General features: G+C 34.0%; 1 protein-coding gene across 1 annotated transcript in view; it reads left to right on the forward strand.

Moving 5' to 3' along the window:
- The window catches only part of MICU1 (mitochondrial calcium uptake 1), a 234,430-nt gene that overhangs the window by 68,613 nt on the left and 150,080 nt on the right, over window positions 1–15,737 (forward strand). Inside the window, exon 4 of the mRNA XM_051982176.1 lies at window positions 7,972–8,134. Coding sequence (XP_051838136.1) covers window positions 7,972–8,134 — 163 coding nt within the window. The remainder of the gene's footprint in view (window positions 1–7,971; window positions 8,135–15,737) is intronic.

Here is a 15,737-nt window from a genome sequence, read left to right on the forward strand (position 1 = left end):
AACTTTAGTTTAGTTTAATTCATCAAGCATTAAGTGGCTTTTGTGTACGATGGCGTGGTTGGAGCTGAAAATGCAGCAGCAGAAATGGATAGCCACAGAGGTGTGAGGTCTCTGACATTTTACATAGATGATGGACCTGAGGCCCAGAAAAGTCAGCTGAGTTGGCCAGGTTCTTATAGGCAATAAAAGTTAGAGCCAGGATTTTAATCCAGTTACTCCTGTTCCAACTTTGTTATTCTTTTCTCAGCACCAAAAGACCATTGCCTTCAAGACACTTATGTTCTACTAAGGAGAGACAATATGGGACTGAGGAAATGTAATTTGAATCTGGGTTAGGGGGAGTGTTAACAATTAGAAGAATACAAAAAAGGTTTGAACCCTTAAAAAGATTTAGGGATACAGTGAAGATATTTCTGGCACAGGGACATTTTATGCAAAGTCATATGAAGGGGAGGTAAAGCATTCTGTATGTAGAATAGCATAGAAGTCAGTGCCCCAAAACAGAGCATGAGGGAAGGAATGTAAAACAAGTCTGGAGAAGTAACCTGGAGCCAAATTGGGAAAGACTTTTAATAACATAAAGAAGAGTTTCCACATTAACCTCAAGACAATAGGAAGCCACTGAAACATTTTGAGCAGAGAGTAATAGGGTATCAATTAGTAGCTCTGTGGAGAATATACTGACAAAGGGAGAAAGATGGAAAGCAGGGAGATAACTTGGGAGACCATTGTAATTAACTAGAGACAACTTCAGCATTACTTCTAGTGAATTTATAAGTTGTGTCACAGGTTAATCCTTCAGTGCTATAGTCTATCCATTAGGAAACTTAATTTTTTCAGCTTGAGCCCCAAAGTACAGGAAGCTATTTATTGTCCTGCAAAAGTTCATTTGTATCCATTAGTACTTTTACTTGTTCTCCAGGGAGGAGAGATTTCCATTAAATGATAAGCTTAATCATGTTTCTTAATTCTCAAAATACAGTGGGGAAAAACTTTTGGACAAGCAGTATCTTTATAATGAGAATATCTTTATTTCCAACAAATGGATGTTGTAACTGGGTGAGACCTCATGCTAATATGCTGTAGAGTTCACCAGCAGACAATATATAATGTTATAATAAATATTTAGAAAGTCATAATAAAGTCAAAATTTTTCTAAAGTGGAAGAATAAGCTTACATATTCTTTATGGTCTTTGTTGTATTTTCTCTCATCGTAAGGACATAATGAGAATCAAGTACAATTTGTTTAGTACTTTTAGAGACTTAGATTCAGTATAGTAGGTCTAATTGTAAAGGTATGTTGTTGGAGACACAGTTATTTATTTCCATAATAGTTTAATTTCCAAGTCAATATTGATTAAATTCAGAGTTACTAAGGTTTAACTAGGTGACATGAGTTTTATTTTTTAAAATTATTTTCCAAACTATAATATGATTTTTTAAAACCTTGATTAACAAAAGAATATTTCAAGAAGCTCTGTAGTTTAATTGGCTATTTACATGGTTTTATCAATCATAACCTTGCTTGAGAGGATGTGTGATATTTTATATTTAGCTTAGAACATGACAATATCATATGTTCCTATCTATCTTCCTATTTGTGGCAAGCTTTATTTTATTTTAAAAGTTTTATTGATGACTTTGATTTTTATATCAGTCATTTCTGTGAATCTCAATTTCCTTAACTATAAAATAAAGGAATTGAACTAGGTGACCTCAAATGTCTCCTTCTTCTCTAAATCTATGAATTCATGATCTCTCATTTCTTCTTTAAAAATTTTTATTGAGCAGTTAGATGTGGAATAAGGCAGGACTTCTTAAACTTTTTCTGCACTCAACCCTTTTTGCCTGAGAAATTTTTACATGATCTTAAGTATATAAACATATGAAATGGGTATACAAATCAAACATTTACGATAATAAATAATAATTTTTCAACTTTTACATTTACTTACAAGATCCCACATGAGGTCAAAATCTACAGTTCAAGCAGCTGGGGAATAGGGAAACCAAAGTTAAGAAATTTTGTATTGGATTGCTTGCTGTCTTGGGGAGGGGAAAGAGAAAGAAAGGGAGAAAAATTTGGAACACAAAGTTTTGTAAAGGTGCTATTGAAAACAATCTTTGCATGTTATTTGGAAAAATAAAATACTATTTAAAAAAAAAGAGATGATGTCTAGGCTCCTTTCTTGATCCTGGCTTTCAGGTGGCTCAATAATTTTAAAATTATCTCTTCTTGATCCATTTTCCAAGTCAGTTGTTTTTTCAGTGAGATGTTTCGCATTGGTTTCTCTTTTTCCATTCTTTTGACTCATGAAATCATTAACTCCATTTATTCAATTCCAATTTTTGAGGAATTAATTTTCTTCAATGAGCTTTTGAACCAAGTCTTCCCCCTCCAATTTGGACAGTTCTGCTTTTTAAGGAGTTCTTTTCTTCAGTGAATTGTTGTACCTCTTTTACCATTAGGCCTATTCTGTTTTTTTAGGTGTCATTTTCTTCAGTGTTTTTTGTGCCTCTTTTACCAAGCTCTTTTAAATTCTCTTTTCATAATTTTCTTGTGCCACATTCATTTCTTTTTCCAGTTTTCCCAAACAACATCTACATCTAGAGAGAGAACTGTGGGGACTGAGTGTGGATCACAACATAGTATTTCATCCTTTTGTTATTGTTTGCTTGCTTTTTGTTTTCTTTCTCATTTTTTCCCTTTCTGATCTGATTTTTTTTTTGTGTGTAGCATGATAATTGTGAAAATATGTATAGAAGAATTGTATATGTTTAAAATATATTGGATTGCTTATTATCTGGGGGAGTAGGGGAAGGGAAGGAAAAAATTTGGAACACAAGCTTTTGCAAGAGTGAATGCTGTATAAAGGACTGCTTGCCATCTAGGGGAGGGGGTGGAGGGAGGGGAAAAAAATTGGAACAGAAACGAGTGCAAAGGATAATGTTGTAAAAAAAAAAAAAAATTACCCTGGCATGGATTCTGTCAATATAAAGTAATTATTAAATAAAAATTAAAAAAAAAAAAGAGTGAATGCGGAAAATTTATCTGTGCATATGTTTTGAAAATAAAAAGCTTTAATAATAATTTTTTAAAAAAAAGAAATAGGCTACAAAAATGAACAAACAATAGACCAAAGAAAGATCAAAACACAGAAGGTACATAGTCAAAGTTCCTATGTCCAAAGCCTCCAAGAAAAATATGAACTGGTCTCAGGTCATAGAATAGCTTAAAAAAGGATTTTGAAAAGCAAGTAGGAGAGGTAGAGAAAAAATTGGAATAAGAAATAAGAATGATGCAAGAAAATCACACAAAAAAAATGAGTTACTAGTCCAGTAAAGGAGACATTAAAAAGATACTGAAAAAAATATTACCTTAAAAAACAGACTAGGCCAAATGTTAAAACGGGTACAAAAAGCCAATGATGAGAAGAATGCCTTGAAAACAGAACTGACCGAAATTCACTGAAGAAAAAAAAAACTTTTAAAAAGTAGAATTGGACACATGGAAAAGGAGGTACAAAAGCTCACTGAAGAAAATAATTTCTTAAAAATTATTGTTGAGGAAATATCACTATAAGAAACTGAGGAACAATAAAACAAAATCAAAAGATTGAAAAAGTAGAAGATAGCATCTAAAAACAACTAACCTAGAAAATAGATCTAAGAGAAATAATTTAAACTTTTGGGGGTTTTCTTGGTAGAGATACTGGAGTGGTTTGCTGTTTCCTTCTCTAACTCATTTTACAGATGAGGAAACTAAATCAGACAGGAGGAAGTAACTTGTTTAGAGTTATACAATGTCTGAGACCAGATTTGAATTCAGGTCTTCTTGACTCCATCCCCAGTTTGCTGTGCTGATTAAGCTGCCCCCAAATAGAGATCCTGTCATTTCTCAAATTCTTCTTGTCATTTCTTAAAGATAAAAATCTAGAAAGATTCAAACCTGTTATCCCTTTTTTCACTTCACAGAATTCAATCAACTTTTTAGTTTTGAAGTTTTAAGAAATGACAGGCAGCCCTGTACTTTATAACTACTGCCACGTAAGAAGAGTAGCTCCATGTAATGACTAGAATGTTGAACTTCATCTTAGGAAAATTTGATTTTGAGTCCTACCTCAGATACTTGGAACTTTTCCTTGCCTCAGTTTCTTTATCTGTAAAGTAGAGATGATAATAGGATGAAAGATATTAAATGAAATAAAATTTAAAATGTTCTTTCCAAACTTTAAAATACTTTACAGACTTTAAAATGTATGTATAAGCTATTCAAGATATGCTAATTTCTGAAGAGAATTCTCAACTTTACCTGTTTAATTCAAGAAAACTTATGCTACATCTTTATTTAAACTGAGTAGCATTTATTGACAGGCTTCATAAATGTACTAAAAGCTTTTAATGATATACAAAGCCATCCTTAGCCAAACAATAACATGACCATTAGCTCATTTGGTTTATAAGCAATATTGATATTCAAGCAAACTGAGTATTTTTAAAAACTGAAATGTACAACCATTTATCTAAACTATGTTGTTAAATTTTTTAAATTGATGCCTAGGTATTAATTTGAGTAAAACTGATACTAACATATAGCAACAAAAATTGGAAGAGGAACTTTGTTTGAAAATAGTAGTCCTTAAGAGGAAAATCAAATTGTTAGTCTTCAAAATGAAAAGGGAGAACTTTCTATTAAGGAAAGTTAAAGAAATTAAGGAAGTTAAGAAAGTTAAGGAAGAAGAAATTAGACAATAATCAGGAGTTACTTTGCCCATCTTTATACCAATAAATTTGATAGCCTGAATGAAATGGAGGAATACCTACAAAAATATAGATTGCCCAGATTAACTAGGAGGAAGTAAATTGCTTAAATAGTAAATTGCTTAGAAAAAGAAATAGAACAAACTATTAATCAACTCCCTAAGAAAAAAATCCCCAGGACCAGATGGATTTACATACGAATTCTACCAGACATTTAAAGAACAATTAACTCTAATACTATAAGAACTATTTGAAAAAATAGGGAATGAAGGACTCCTACCAAATTCTTTTATGACACAGATATGGTACTGATACCTAAACCAGGTAGGACATAAACAGAGAAAGAAAAGTGTAGACCAATCTCTCTAATAAATATCGATGCAAAAATCTTAAATAAAACATTTAATATATATTAATTATTAATAAAATTAAATTTTAATTTAATAAAATTAATTAATGAATGAAATATATATTAATATAAAATAAAATGCAAAGAAATTACAGAAAATCACCCCCCAGATAATACACCATGATCAAGTAGGATTTATACCATGAATGCAGGACTGGTTCAATATTAGGAAAATTATTATCATAATTGACTATATCAATAATTAAAAACAAAAAAATATTATCTCATAGATGCAGAAAAAGCATTTGATAAAATCCAATACCCATTCTTATTAAAAACACTAGAGAATATAGGAATAAATGGACTTTTCCTTAAAATAGTTAGTAGCTTCTATTTAAAACCATCAGTAAACATATATAATGGAGATAAACTGGAACTATTTCCATTAAGATCAGGAATGAAACAAGGTTGCCCACTATCACCATTACTATTCAATATTGTATTAGAAATGCTAGCTTTGGCAATAAAAGATGAAAAAGAGATTAAAGGAATTAGAGTAGATATTGAGGAAACCAAATTATCACTCTTTGCAGATGATACAATGGTATGCTTAGACAACCTCAGAGAATCAACTAAAAAACTATTAGAAATAATCTACAACTTTAGCAAAGTTGCAAGATACAAAATAAATCCTCATGAATCATCAGCATTTTTATACATAATTAACAAAATCCAATAGCAAGTGATACAAAGAGAAATTCCATTTAAAATAACTGTTGATAGTATAAAATATTTGGGATCTATCTGCCAAGGGAAAGTCAGGACCTATATAAGAAAAACTACAAAACACTTTTCATACAAAGTCAGATCTAAAAAATTGGAAAAATATCAAATGCTCTTGGATAGGTCAAGTGAATATAATAAAGATATCAATACTACCTAAACGAATCCATTTATTTAGTGCTATACCCATCAAACTTCCAAAAAACTATTTTACTGACCTAGAAAAAATAACAACAAAATTCATCTGGAAGACCAAAAGGTCAGGAATTTCAAGGGAACTAATGAAAAAAAAAAATCAAATGAAGATGGCCTACCTGTACCAAATCTAAAACTATATTATTAAGCGGCAGTCAACAAAACCATTTGGTACTGGCTAAGAAATAGACTAGTTGATCAGTGGAATAGGTTAGGTTCACAGGACAAAATAGTCAGTGACTATAGCAATCTAGTGTTTGACAAACCCAAAGACCCCAGTTTTTGGGATAAAAATTCACTATTTGACCAAAAACTGCTGGGAAAATTGGAAACTAGTATGGCAGAAACTAGGTATTGACCCACACTTAACACCATATTATACCAAGATAAGGTCAAAATGGGTTCATGATCTAAACATAAAAGAATGATATTATAAATAAATTAGAAGAACATAGGATAATTTACCTCTCAGACCTGTGGAGGAGGAAGGAATTTGTGACCAAAGAAGAACTAGAGATCATTATTGATCACAAAATAGATAATTTTGATTGTATTAAGTTTAAAAGGTTTTGTACAAACAAAACTAATGAAGACAAGATTAGAAGGAAAGCAATAAACTGGGAAAAATTTTTATATTCAAAAGTTCTGATAAAGACCTCATTTCCAAAATATAGAAAAGTGACTCAAATTTATAAGAAATCAAGCCATTCTCCAACTGATAAATGATCAAAGGATGTGAACAGACAATTTTCAGATGAAAAAATTGAAATTATTTCTAGTCATATGAAAAGGTGCTCCAAATCACTGTTGATCAGAGAAATGCAAATTACGACAACTCTGAGATTGGCTTACCTTAGATTGGCTAAGATGACAGAAAAAGATAATAATGAATGTTGCAGGGGATGTGGGAAAACTGGGACATTGATACATTGTTGGTGAAACTGTGAATGAATCCAACCATTCTGGAAAGCAATTTGGAACTATGGTCAAAAAGTTATTAAACTGTGCATACCCTTGAATCCAGCAGTGTTACTACTGGGCTTATATCCCAAAGAGATTTTAAAGGAGGGAAAGGGACCCACATATGCAAAAATATTTCTGGCAGCCCTTTTTGTAGTGGCTAGAAGCTGCCATCTTTGGCATTGATTGATTGATGGATGCCCATCAATTGGAAAATTGAGTAAGTTATGGTATATGAATGTTATGGAACATTATTGTTCTGTAAGAAACGACCAGCAGGATGATTTCAGAGAGTCCTGGAGAGATTTAAATGAACTGATGCAAGAACAAAACTATGTGACAATCAATTCTGATGCACATGGCTTTCTCTTCAACAATGAGATGATTCAAACCAATTGCAATTGTACAGTGGTGAAGAAATTCATAGAGAGGATTATGGGATATGAGTGTAGACCACAACATAGCATTTTCACTCTTTCTGTTTTTGTTTACTTGCATTTTTGTTTTCCTTCTCAGTTTTTTTTTTCTTTTTAGATCTGATTTTTCTTGTGCAGCAAGACCAGACTGTATAAGCAAGATAACTGTATAAATAGGTATATATGTATTGAACATAACATGTATGTAACATATTTAACATATATTGGACTATCTTCCATCTAGGGGAGGAGGTAAGGAGAAGGAGAGGAAAATTTGGAACAGAAAGTTTTGCAAGGGTCAGTGTTGAAAAATTATCCGTGCATTTGCTTTGTCAATTAAAAAAAAACTATAATAATAATAATAAAGAAAGAAAGAAAATAGTAATCCTTAAGATGTTTCACTTCTGGGGCTACTGTGAGGATCAAATTAGATCATATATGTATAGATCCCTATATAAAATTGAGTTGCTATTTTAATGCTTATGATTCTCAAATTTATTTCTTAGGTAATGGAATATGAGAACAGGATTCGAGCCTATTCTACTCCTGACAAAATTTTCCGATATTTTGCTACCTTAAAAATAATAAATGAGCCCGGTGAAGCTGAAGTATTTATGACTCCACAAGATTTTGTGAGATCCATAACCCCCAATGAAAAGCAGCCAGAACGTAAGTAGTAGATCACAGTGGGGAGGCTTGCCAGGCTACTGACTTTGAAACTGGTTTTTCTCTATATTGAATAAATAATATTCTTTAACATCTTTCTCCTTCCAGCTAAGAATCTTAGCATTTATTTCAACAATAGCCTTATCATTCCTTTTGGGGGGAGGAGGGGAGAAAAGGACTTTAGATCTAAGACCACGCCTATATCATCATTTTGGATGAAACTTTCAATGAAAGGACCATTCACGAAAACTGTGGTAACTTATTCTTGTATTTGAGGCCTCCAGAAGAACTTCTTTCATTAACTAAACTAAATCTTTGTGCTTCAGTGTGAAGGATATTTCCTGTATTGACAATGAGGGAAAAAAAAAAAAAGCTGTTTCTTAAACTCTCTTTAAAATTGATGCTTATCATTAAAACTGCCAAAGGAACTGAGCCACATGGTGGTTACTTACTGGTTTTTTTTTTTTTTAACCTAACACCAGCCAAAAAATTGATATAAAAGTTGAGTACAAGGATGATTCAGGAACTTTCTTCTACCCCTTTGTGCTTTCTTGGGCCCTTTGTTCCCCCCTGCTCTGATTTCATTTCCTATCTTCTCTATCTTTTTACACGGTAGTTAACTAGTTCATCATTACTCTGTTCTTTACCCTCAAATACCTCTCGTACCCATTTTGTTGCCATGCTCTTCCCTTGCCAAGTCTTTCCTTGGACTATAACCCCATGTGGTTCATGGCACTTAGCCACGTGTTGCTAAATGCACCTGGGGAAAGTGACACAGCAGTGCCACAGGTAAATGTGTGTCACCTAATTTCTCGGGGGCCCTCTCTTAAGCAAGTCAGTCCTTTTATCTTCCCTAATTGGAAGATAAAAAGATTTATCTCCTTTCTTGTTCCTCACAAAAGCTGCTGTAGATTATGTCTTCTTTCTTGAAGCTTCCTCCATTCTACCTTCTCCCTTTCTCTCACCTCTGACTTTACTGAGAAATTGAGGTTACTCAGTGTGAACTCCCTCTTCGGTTCTCTTCATCTAAAAACCTCTGATGAGGTTTTTCTTCTTCTTTTTCTTTCCCTTTTTCTTCTTCAGTCTATAAACAAGATGACTGTTCTTATCCAAATCCCTTGCCTTAAATAAGATTTTGGTGCCATCATCTCTCATCTTGTAGGTAGGAAGGGGATAGGTTGGGAAGGGCTTTAAAAGATAAAACAGGATTTTACAGTTGGTCCTAGAGGCAATAGACAGCCACTGGGCTTTGTTAAATCTGACATGGTCAGAGCTTGGTTTTTAGAAAGATTGCCTTAGCAAGTCCATGAGGTAGTAAGAAAAATACTTTTAAACTTTCAAGCTTTATGTAAATGTAAACTACCAAAAATCTCATTAACAATAAGCTGTATATTTGATCTGGAATTTTTATGTGAAGAATGTCTAACATTTAAACTTGTATCTGGGTTCTTTTTTCTCTCTTAATCTTTATTTTCTCACCTCTGAATATTAAGTCCAAAAACAGACATATAACCTTAGCATCATTTTGCCTTTTGACCAATTTGTCCATTTTTTAAATGGTGCAGAAATTCTTACAATTGATAAATTTGATGCTAATTCCAAAAACTGAATAAATTTCATTGTTATCATCATTTATATAGTGCTTTAAGGTTTGCAAAACACTGTGTATATGTATGTATATATGTGTGTATATGTATATATATTTATATATACACTATATATATTTGTATGTGTACACACACACACATATATAAATTTTATACTTACAACAACCCTGTGAGATAGGTTCTATTATTATCTCATATAGAAATTGAAGAAATGGGCTGAGAGAGGTTAAAGGATTTTCTAGGAATCATGAAAAAAATAAATATCTGAGTCAGGATTTGAACTTGTGTTTTTGACTCTAAGTCCAGTGCTCCATTTACTTGGGCACTTAGCTGTTTAAGATATTTAATCTGTTTTTGCTCACATTCGTAGTTTTTTTTTTTTTCCCCTTTTTTGGGATTTCATCTGGTTAGAAGACAGAAGAGAGAACTTTTTTGCTTTAACTTAAAATTTCTGCTTTCAGGGGGCATAATTTGTTTGGCTTCTAATCAAGGCTGAAATAAAATTTCTAAGCATTCACAAATGAGTATCGCATTTGTGCTCAGTTATTGTTAAAGTTTTATTGCAAAAGGAGCCCGATTACTCATTTGTGTGACTGCTTTTTTGTCTGAAAACTGGTTTATTTTTATATAAGGGTTGCTTGCAGCCTATTGCTAAAGCAGGTTGTGATAACTAGACATTTAGACCCTAAAAATTAAAAAGGCATAAATTACCCATTTTTAAGCAGTTTGCTATTTTATTCCTTGATGGATTTTTCTGTTTGCCACATTTACATTGTTACTAAAAAAGACTTTTTTTGGGGGAAAAGTTTAAATATAGATATTAAAGCATCAGTTATTTTCAATTACTCTTGATTTTCAGTTTCACAGTTGTGAGTACAAAGCCTCTTCAGCTATAAGACATGGTAGCTGGTAATTGTTGTTAATAAGCATTTATTGATTCTCAACAGCGTGAAATCATTGTGAAAACAGAATTGTTTGAAAGGCTTTTAATTTTAAGGAAGCAACTGAGGGAGAAAATGCATGCCAGTTTGATATAGAAGCCAGGAATAAAAAAGTGCAGATTAGCTTTAAAAACAATGGTGCTATGATTCTTGAATGTTACGATATTTTTCATTACCAGAATCATTCACCACCCCTCAAAAAGAGGAATCCCCTATTTTATTTCTCCTTTGTTATAACAATAGAATTTAAGGACTTAAAGGAAAGAGTTGTAGTGGGAGGAACAAAAATGGAAACTAATTCTTCATATAGGCAGTAATTTGAATGTTTGCTTGAAGCTCCACTTTATGACTTTGTTATCTTTCCACGGCTGTCTTTATATATCAGGCAGATATCTATCTTGTAGTATTTTAAGAACCTCAGAATATGATTCCTCTCTAAAAATGTCCATAATTCCTGGTATTCCAGCATTAAATGATCCATTTCCTTGGTTTAATCTATTGTCTTCCATAACTCCCTGCAAACATTTGGAAAATATTTTAATTAAGCCATTCTTGGCTATTAATACTTTATTGGAGATTAATTTACCAGAAAAGCAGCCAAGTAATGTACTCAGAGGGAATGGCACACATATATAAGTTTGATGATAGAGTAGATCTAGAGAGAGGTCCAGAGGAGGGAGAACAATCCCACCAGCTGAAAGGGTATTAGAGGGAGAGGAAAGGCAAGGAGCAGGAGACTTGAGTCTTACCTTAATTAAAAATGCCCAAGTAATTAGAGGAGTTATTGAGAATGAGTTGGATGCATTTATTAAGTGCTGGTAATGTGTAAAGCAGTATATAAAGACAAAAATGACAATCTTTATCCTCAGAAAACTCACATTCCAATAAGGGAGATGATATGCATAAAAGAATGGTGATTAGATAGAGAGGAGGAGGAAGAGGGAAGAAGATGGTGGCCAAGTGGGTTGGGACATGTATGAGATAATGAGCCCTGTGGCTTTTCATTCATGTCCCAGGGGAAACTCAAATGGATTAAATAGATCAGGGAGTCATCTCTGGATATCCAGTGATCCAGAGATTGCAGTGATAGGAAGGATAGGGAGAAGATATAGTTATTTAGTTGTTTCCAACATGTCTGACTCTTTGTGACCCTCTCTGGTATTTTCTGGGTAAAGAAATGGGAGTGGTTTGCCATTTCTTTCTCCATCTCATTTTACAGATGAGGAAACTGAGGCAGACAGGGTAGAGTGACTTTCCCACAATCACACAGATAGTATCTGAGACCAGCTTTGAGTTCAGATCTATTGCTTTATTCACTGCAACTTGTAACTGTCTGCCTGGAACATGGTAGATACTTAAGAAATGTTTATTAACTGACTAAAAGTTATTAGCAAGCATATGGAGGTAAATCTATACTAATCTATTAACAGAAAGTAGCTACCAATATGATTAAAGTGCAAGTCACTTAGTCTCTTAGAATCTCAGTTTTCCCACCAGTAAAATAGGGATAATGCTTGACCTATTTACATCATAGACTTATTATCAGGAAAATGTATAAATGTCAGTAATTGTTACCAAATAATTATTTTCACTTTATTTAAAGTGCAACTAAAGAGCACAGTTCTTAAGAGTCTAAAATTTACAGTAGAAAATCCTCCAATGTCCTCCTTATAATGAAACGGAAAGGCAAAGGAGCTTTGATGACGAAGATTAAGTTAGCACTTTCCACGTAATAAGCTTCATTCCATAAATAGTGAAATTTTCCCAGTAACCATCTAATAACAGCTGCTGCTCACCCTCAGAGTGAGATGGCCCTGGTAATAAGGAACTCAACCTACGTTCACATAGTGTTTTATGGTTATGAAATGCTATGTGTGTGTATAGCATATGTGATTGTACGTAAATCTCTGCTCACTTGTTTACACGTACTGGTTTTGGTTGTCTTTGCTGGGAGCAGTGTGCTGTAGTGGCGGGAGCACTTGAGTTCTCTGCTTGGCGTGGCCCTGTCATTCAGTGCATCACCTGGGGGTGCTCCCTTCACCTTTTGGGGTTCCTGTTTTCTCTCTTGTGAAATAGACGATCTCTAAAGTACTTTCAGCTTGGACTGCTACGATGAGGAGGTCAGGATAGTAAAACAGACACCAGGACTGACAAATATGAAATGGAGTTGGGAGAGCAAAAGGGTTACTGCGGAAAGGAATTTGGAAGAATTCATTAAAGGAACATGTCATGACACCTGGGTATGTCATTTGAGAGATTTTTATTAAATTGAATGTCTTCCCCTGTCTTCTCTCAAATCATTACTTCTGCAAAAGCCTTTCCTGTGTCTCTGAGACTACTTTCTCTCTATATTTTTATATAGCTTGTGTGAACCTAATTATATCTTTCCTTCCACTTTTCCCTCTCCATACTCTGAGGTGCAAAGACTTAGGCCTCCTTTCTGCTCCTCACACACAGCTCATCCTTTTGAACTCCCTGTACTTTTATTGGCTGTCCCCCCCATGTCTAGAATTCTCTCCTTCATCTCTGCCTTCTGGCTTCCCTGACTTCTTTCATGTCCCAGTGAAAATCCTACCTTCTGTGAGAAGTCTTTCTGTTCCCCATAATACCAGTACTTTCCCTCTAGGATTAGTTCCTTATCATTTTGTCATATGTCTTTTTGTATGTAGTTATTTGTGTGTTGTCTTCCATTAATCTGAGTTCCTTAAGGGTAGTAACAGATCTTGCTTTTTTTTTTTTTTTGGTATCCCTTGCACTTAGCAAAGAACTTGGCACATAGTAAATATTTAATAAATTCTTCTTGATTGGCTGACTTAGAAGTCGAGATGAAAGAGTATCCAAAAGAAGAGATGATAATTAGTGTAAAAAACTTCGGATTTCAAGAAGGAAGAGGACTGAAAAGAGGACAAAGGATTTGGTGGTTGGTGACCAAAGAGAAGTTTCAGTTGAATAGTGAGGAACAGAAGTTTAATTACAGCAGATCGTGGGAGAAACTAGATCTGTCTATCTAGCAAGTAGAGAAGTTTAGTACTGAAGGGGATGAGCAAGGTTAAGTAGTGGGGGCTAGAAGGTTCAGAAAATACTTTTAGAATTGGACAGAAGTGAACATGTTAAAAATCCAGTTACTAGAGGGCTACTGAAAATAGGCTTCAAATTCTTGTGCTTTCCATCTTGGGCTACATTAAGTGAATGTCCAGAAATCATTTCTAGGGATCTGGAAGTGTGAGAGGTTTTTTCTGTCCTTTGTTCTGATCTATATCTATATTGTTGTGTCCCTTTGGAATGCTACAATTGATGAAGGACATTTATAAACTAGAACAAATCCAGAACAGGGCAGAGATGTAAATTAGTACAACCATTTTGGAAAGCAGTTTGGAATTATGCAGCTAAAGTGGCTAAAATGTGAGTATTTTTTGACCCAGAGATTTGATTGAGCTCTAGGCATATTTCCCAAGGATGTCCTTGTCAAAAAGTATACCAAAACATTTTTAGCAATGCTTTTTTTGGGAACAAAAAAGCAAAACAAAACCCTGAAACAAATAAGATGCCCCTCAATTAGGGAATGGCTGAACAAATTATGATACATGAATATAAGGGAATGTAGCAAACAACAAAGATGATAAATATGCAAAAGTATGAAAAGATTTACATGCATTGATGCTAAAAGAGAAAAACTATCTACAAAATGACAACAGCATAAATGGGGTGTGGAGAGAAACCCAGCCACCATGAAAAATAAGAAATGAATCTTTAAAAAAATTGCAAAAAGCTGGCTTGACCCCAAGGAAGAGTGTCTCCAGGTGTGGAACACTGTACATCTTTTCTCATCTTCCTCATTTCCTTTCTTGCTTCCTCCATCTGCTGCATGCACTTACTGAAACCTAGTCCCTCTTGAGGCACAGTTACCTCTCCAAGCTGATTACACTTTCACTCAGACTCTGTGATTCACTGATCATGGTAGAGAAGATGGAAAACTCCTTGTTCCCCATTGCCACTTCCACCTATCACCTCCTTTCTTCTACCACCATCACTCAATAACCTCTCATTCTTTGATATTCATTCATTCCACATTTATCACCTTAGTAAGACCTTGAGCACTCTGCACTTCTTTGCTCCCCAACTCCTGCTTTGACATTAAGGGACTTGAACAAAGGTACTAATAATGGGACTTCTAAAGGGTTAAGTGGGTTAATTCCCACAGGAGGTCAGCAGCCTCCTAATTCTAAGGCGGGAGAAAGACTTGAGTGGTAGAAAGCTCAGAAGAAGCCTACAAAGAAGAAGACTTCTGACATGATGAAAAGGATTATGCTGTAGCGTAGGCCTTTTTGGACTATAGGAATTCTCCCTTAAAAACCTTAGCCTTCCAATTCCTCAGTTTCCTAGGACCTTCTCCCCCACCATCCCTCTATTACACATAGATGGTACTACCTTTAATCTTGCTATCACTTCCATGTTCAAACTCTTTTTGCCATTCCCTTCTAAAGCCCTCTCAAGAAAAAAAAACACATTTTATTTGACTACTGGTTCTCTCACTTGTTAGTTTTCCTCATCACTGTGTAATTTTTTATATTGTCTATATGTATTTATCTATTAACTGACTATATATGCATAGTGGAATATAAGATCCTTCAGGGTAGGGATAATCTTACTTTTGTATTTATAGCTTTAGCATTTAGTGAAATGCCTGCATATAGGTGCCTAATATGTGTTTGTTGATTTATTAATTGATAAAATGATGCAATATATTATGACAGAAATAATGCTCTATAGTCAAATGGCCTGGGTTTATATCCTACTTTTGACATTGCTTGTGTGAACTTCACTGCCTTGGGCCACATTTTTCCTATCAGTAAAAACAGGAAGTTATAGTAGATGACCTCAGAGATTCTTACAGCTTCAGATTTTTGTGAGCTTGTGCCATTACTATGGAGCTGTGCAGAAATATTAAAATAATCTTTTCTTGTCTTAAATAGGAAAAGGCAAATAGAAAATATTTTCATTCCTTTAACGAATTCAGGAGAAAGCTGTATTCCATTGGAGTAATGATTTCCAAATAAC

Source organism: Antechinus flavipes, chromosome 2 (assembly GCF_016432865.1).
Source record: "Antechinus flavipes isolate AdamAnt ecotype Samford, QLD, Australia chromosome 2, AdamAnt_v2, whole genome shotgun sequence".
Lineage (NCBI taxonomy): Eukaryota > Metazoa > Chordata > Mammalia > Dasyuromorphia > Dasyuridae > Antechinus > Antechinus flavipes.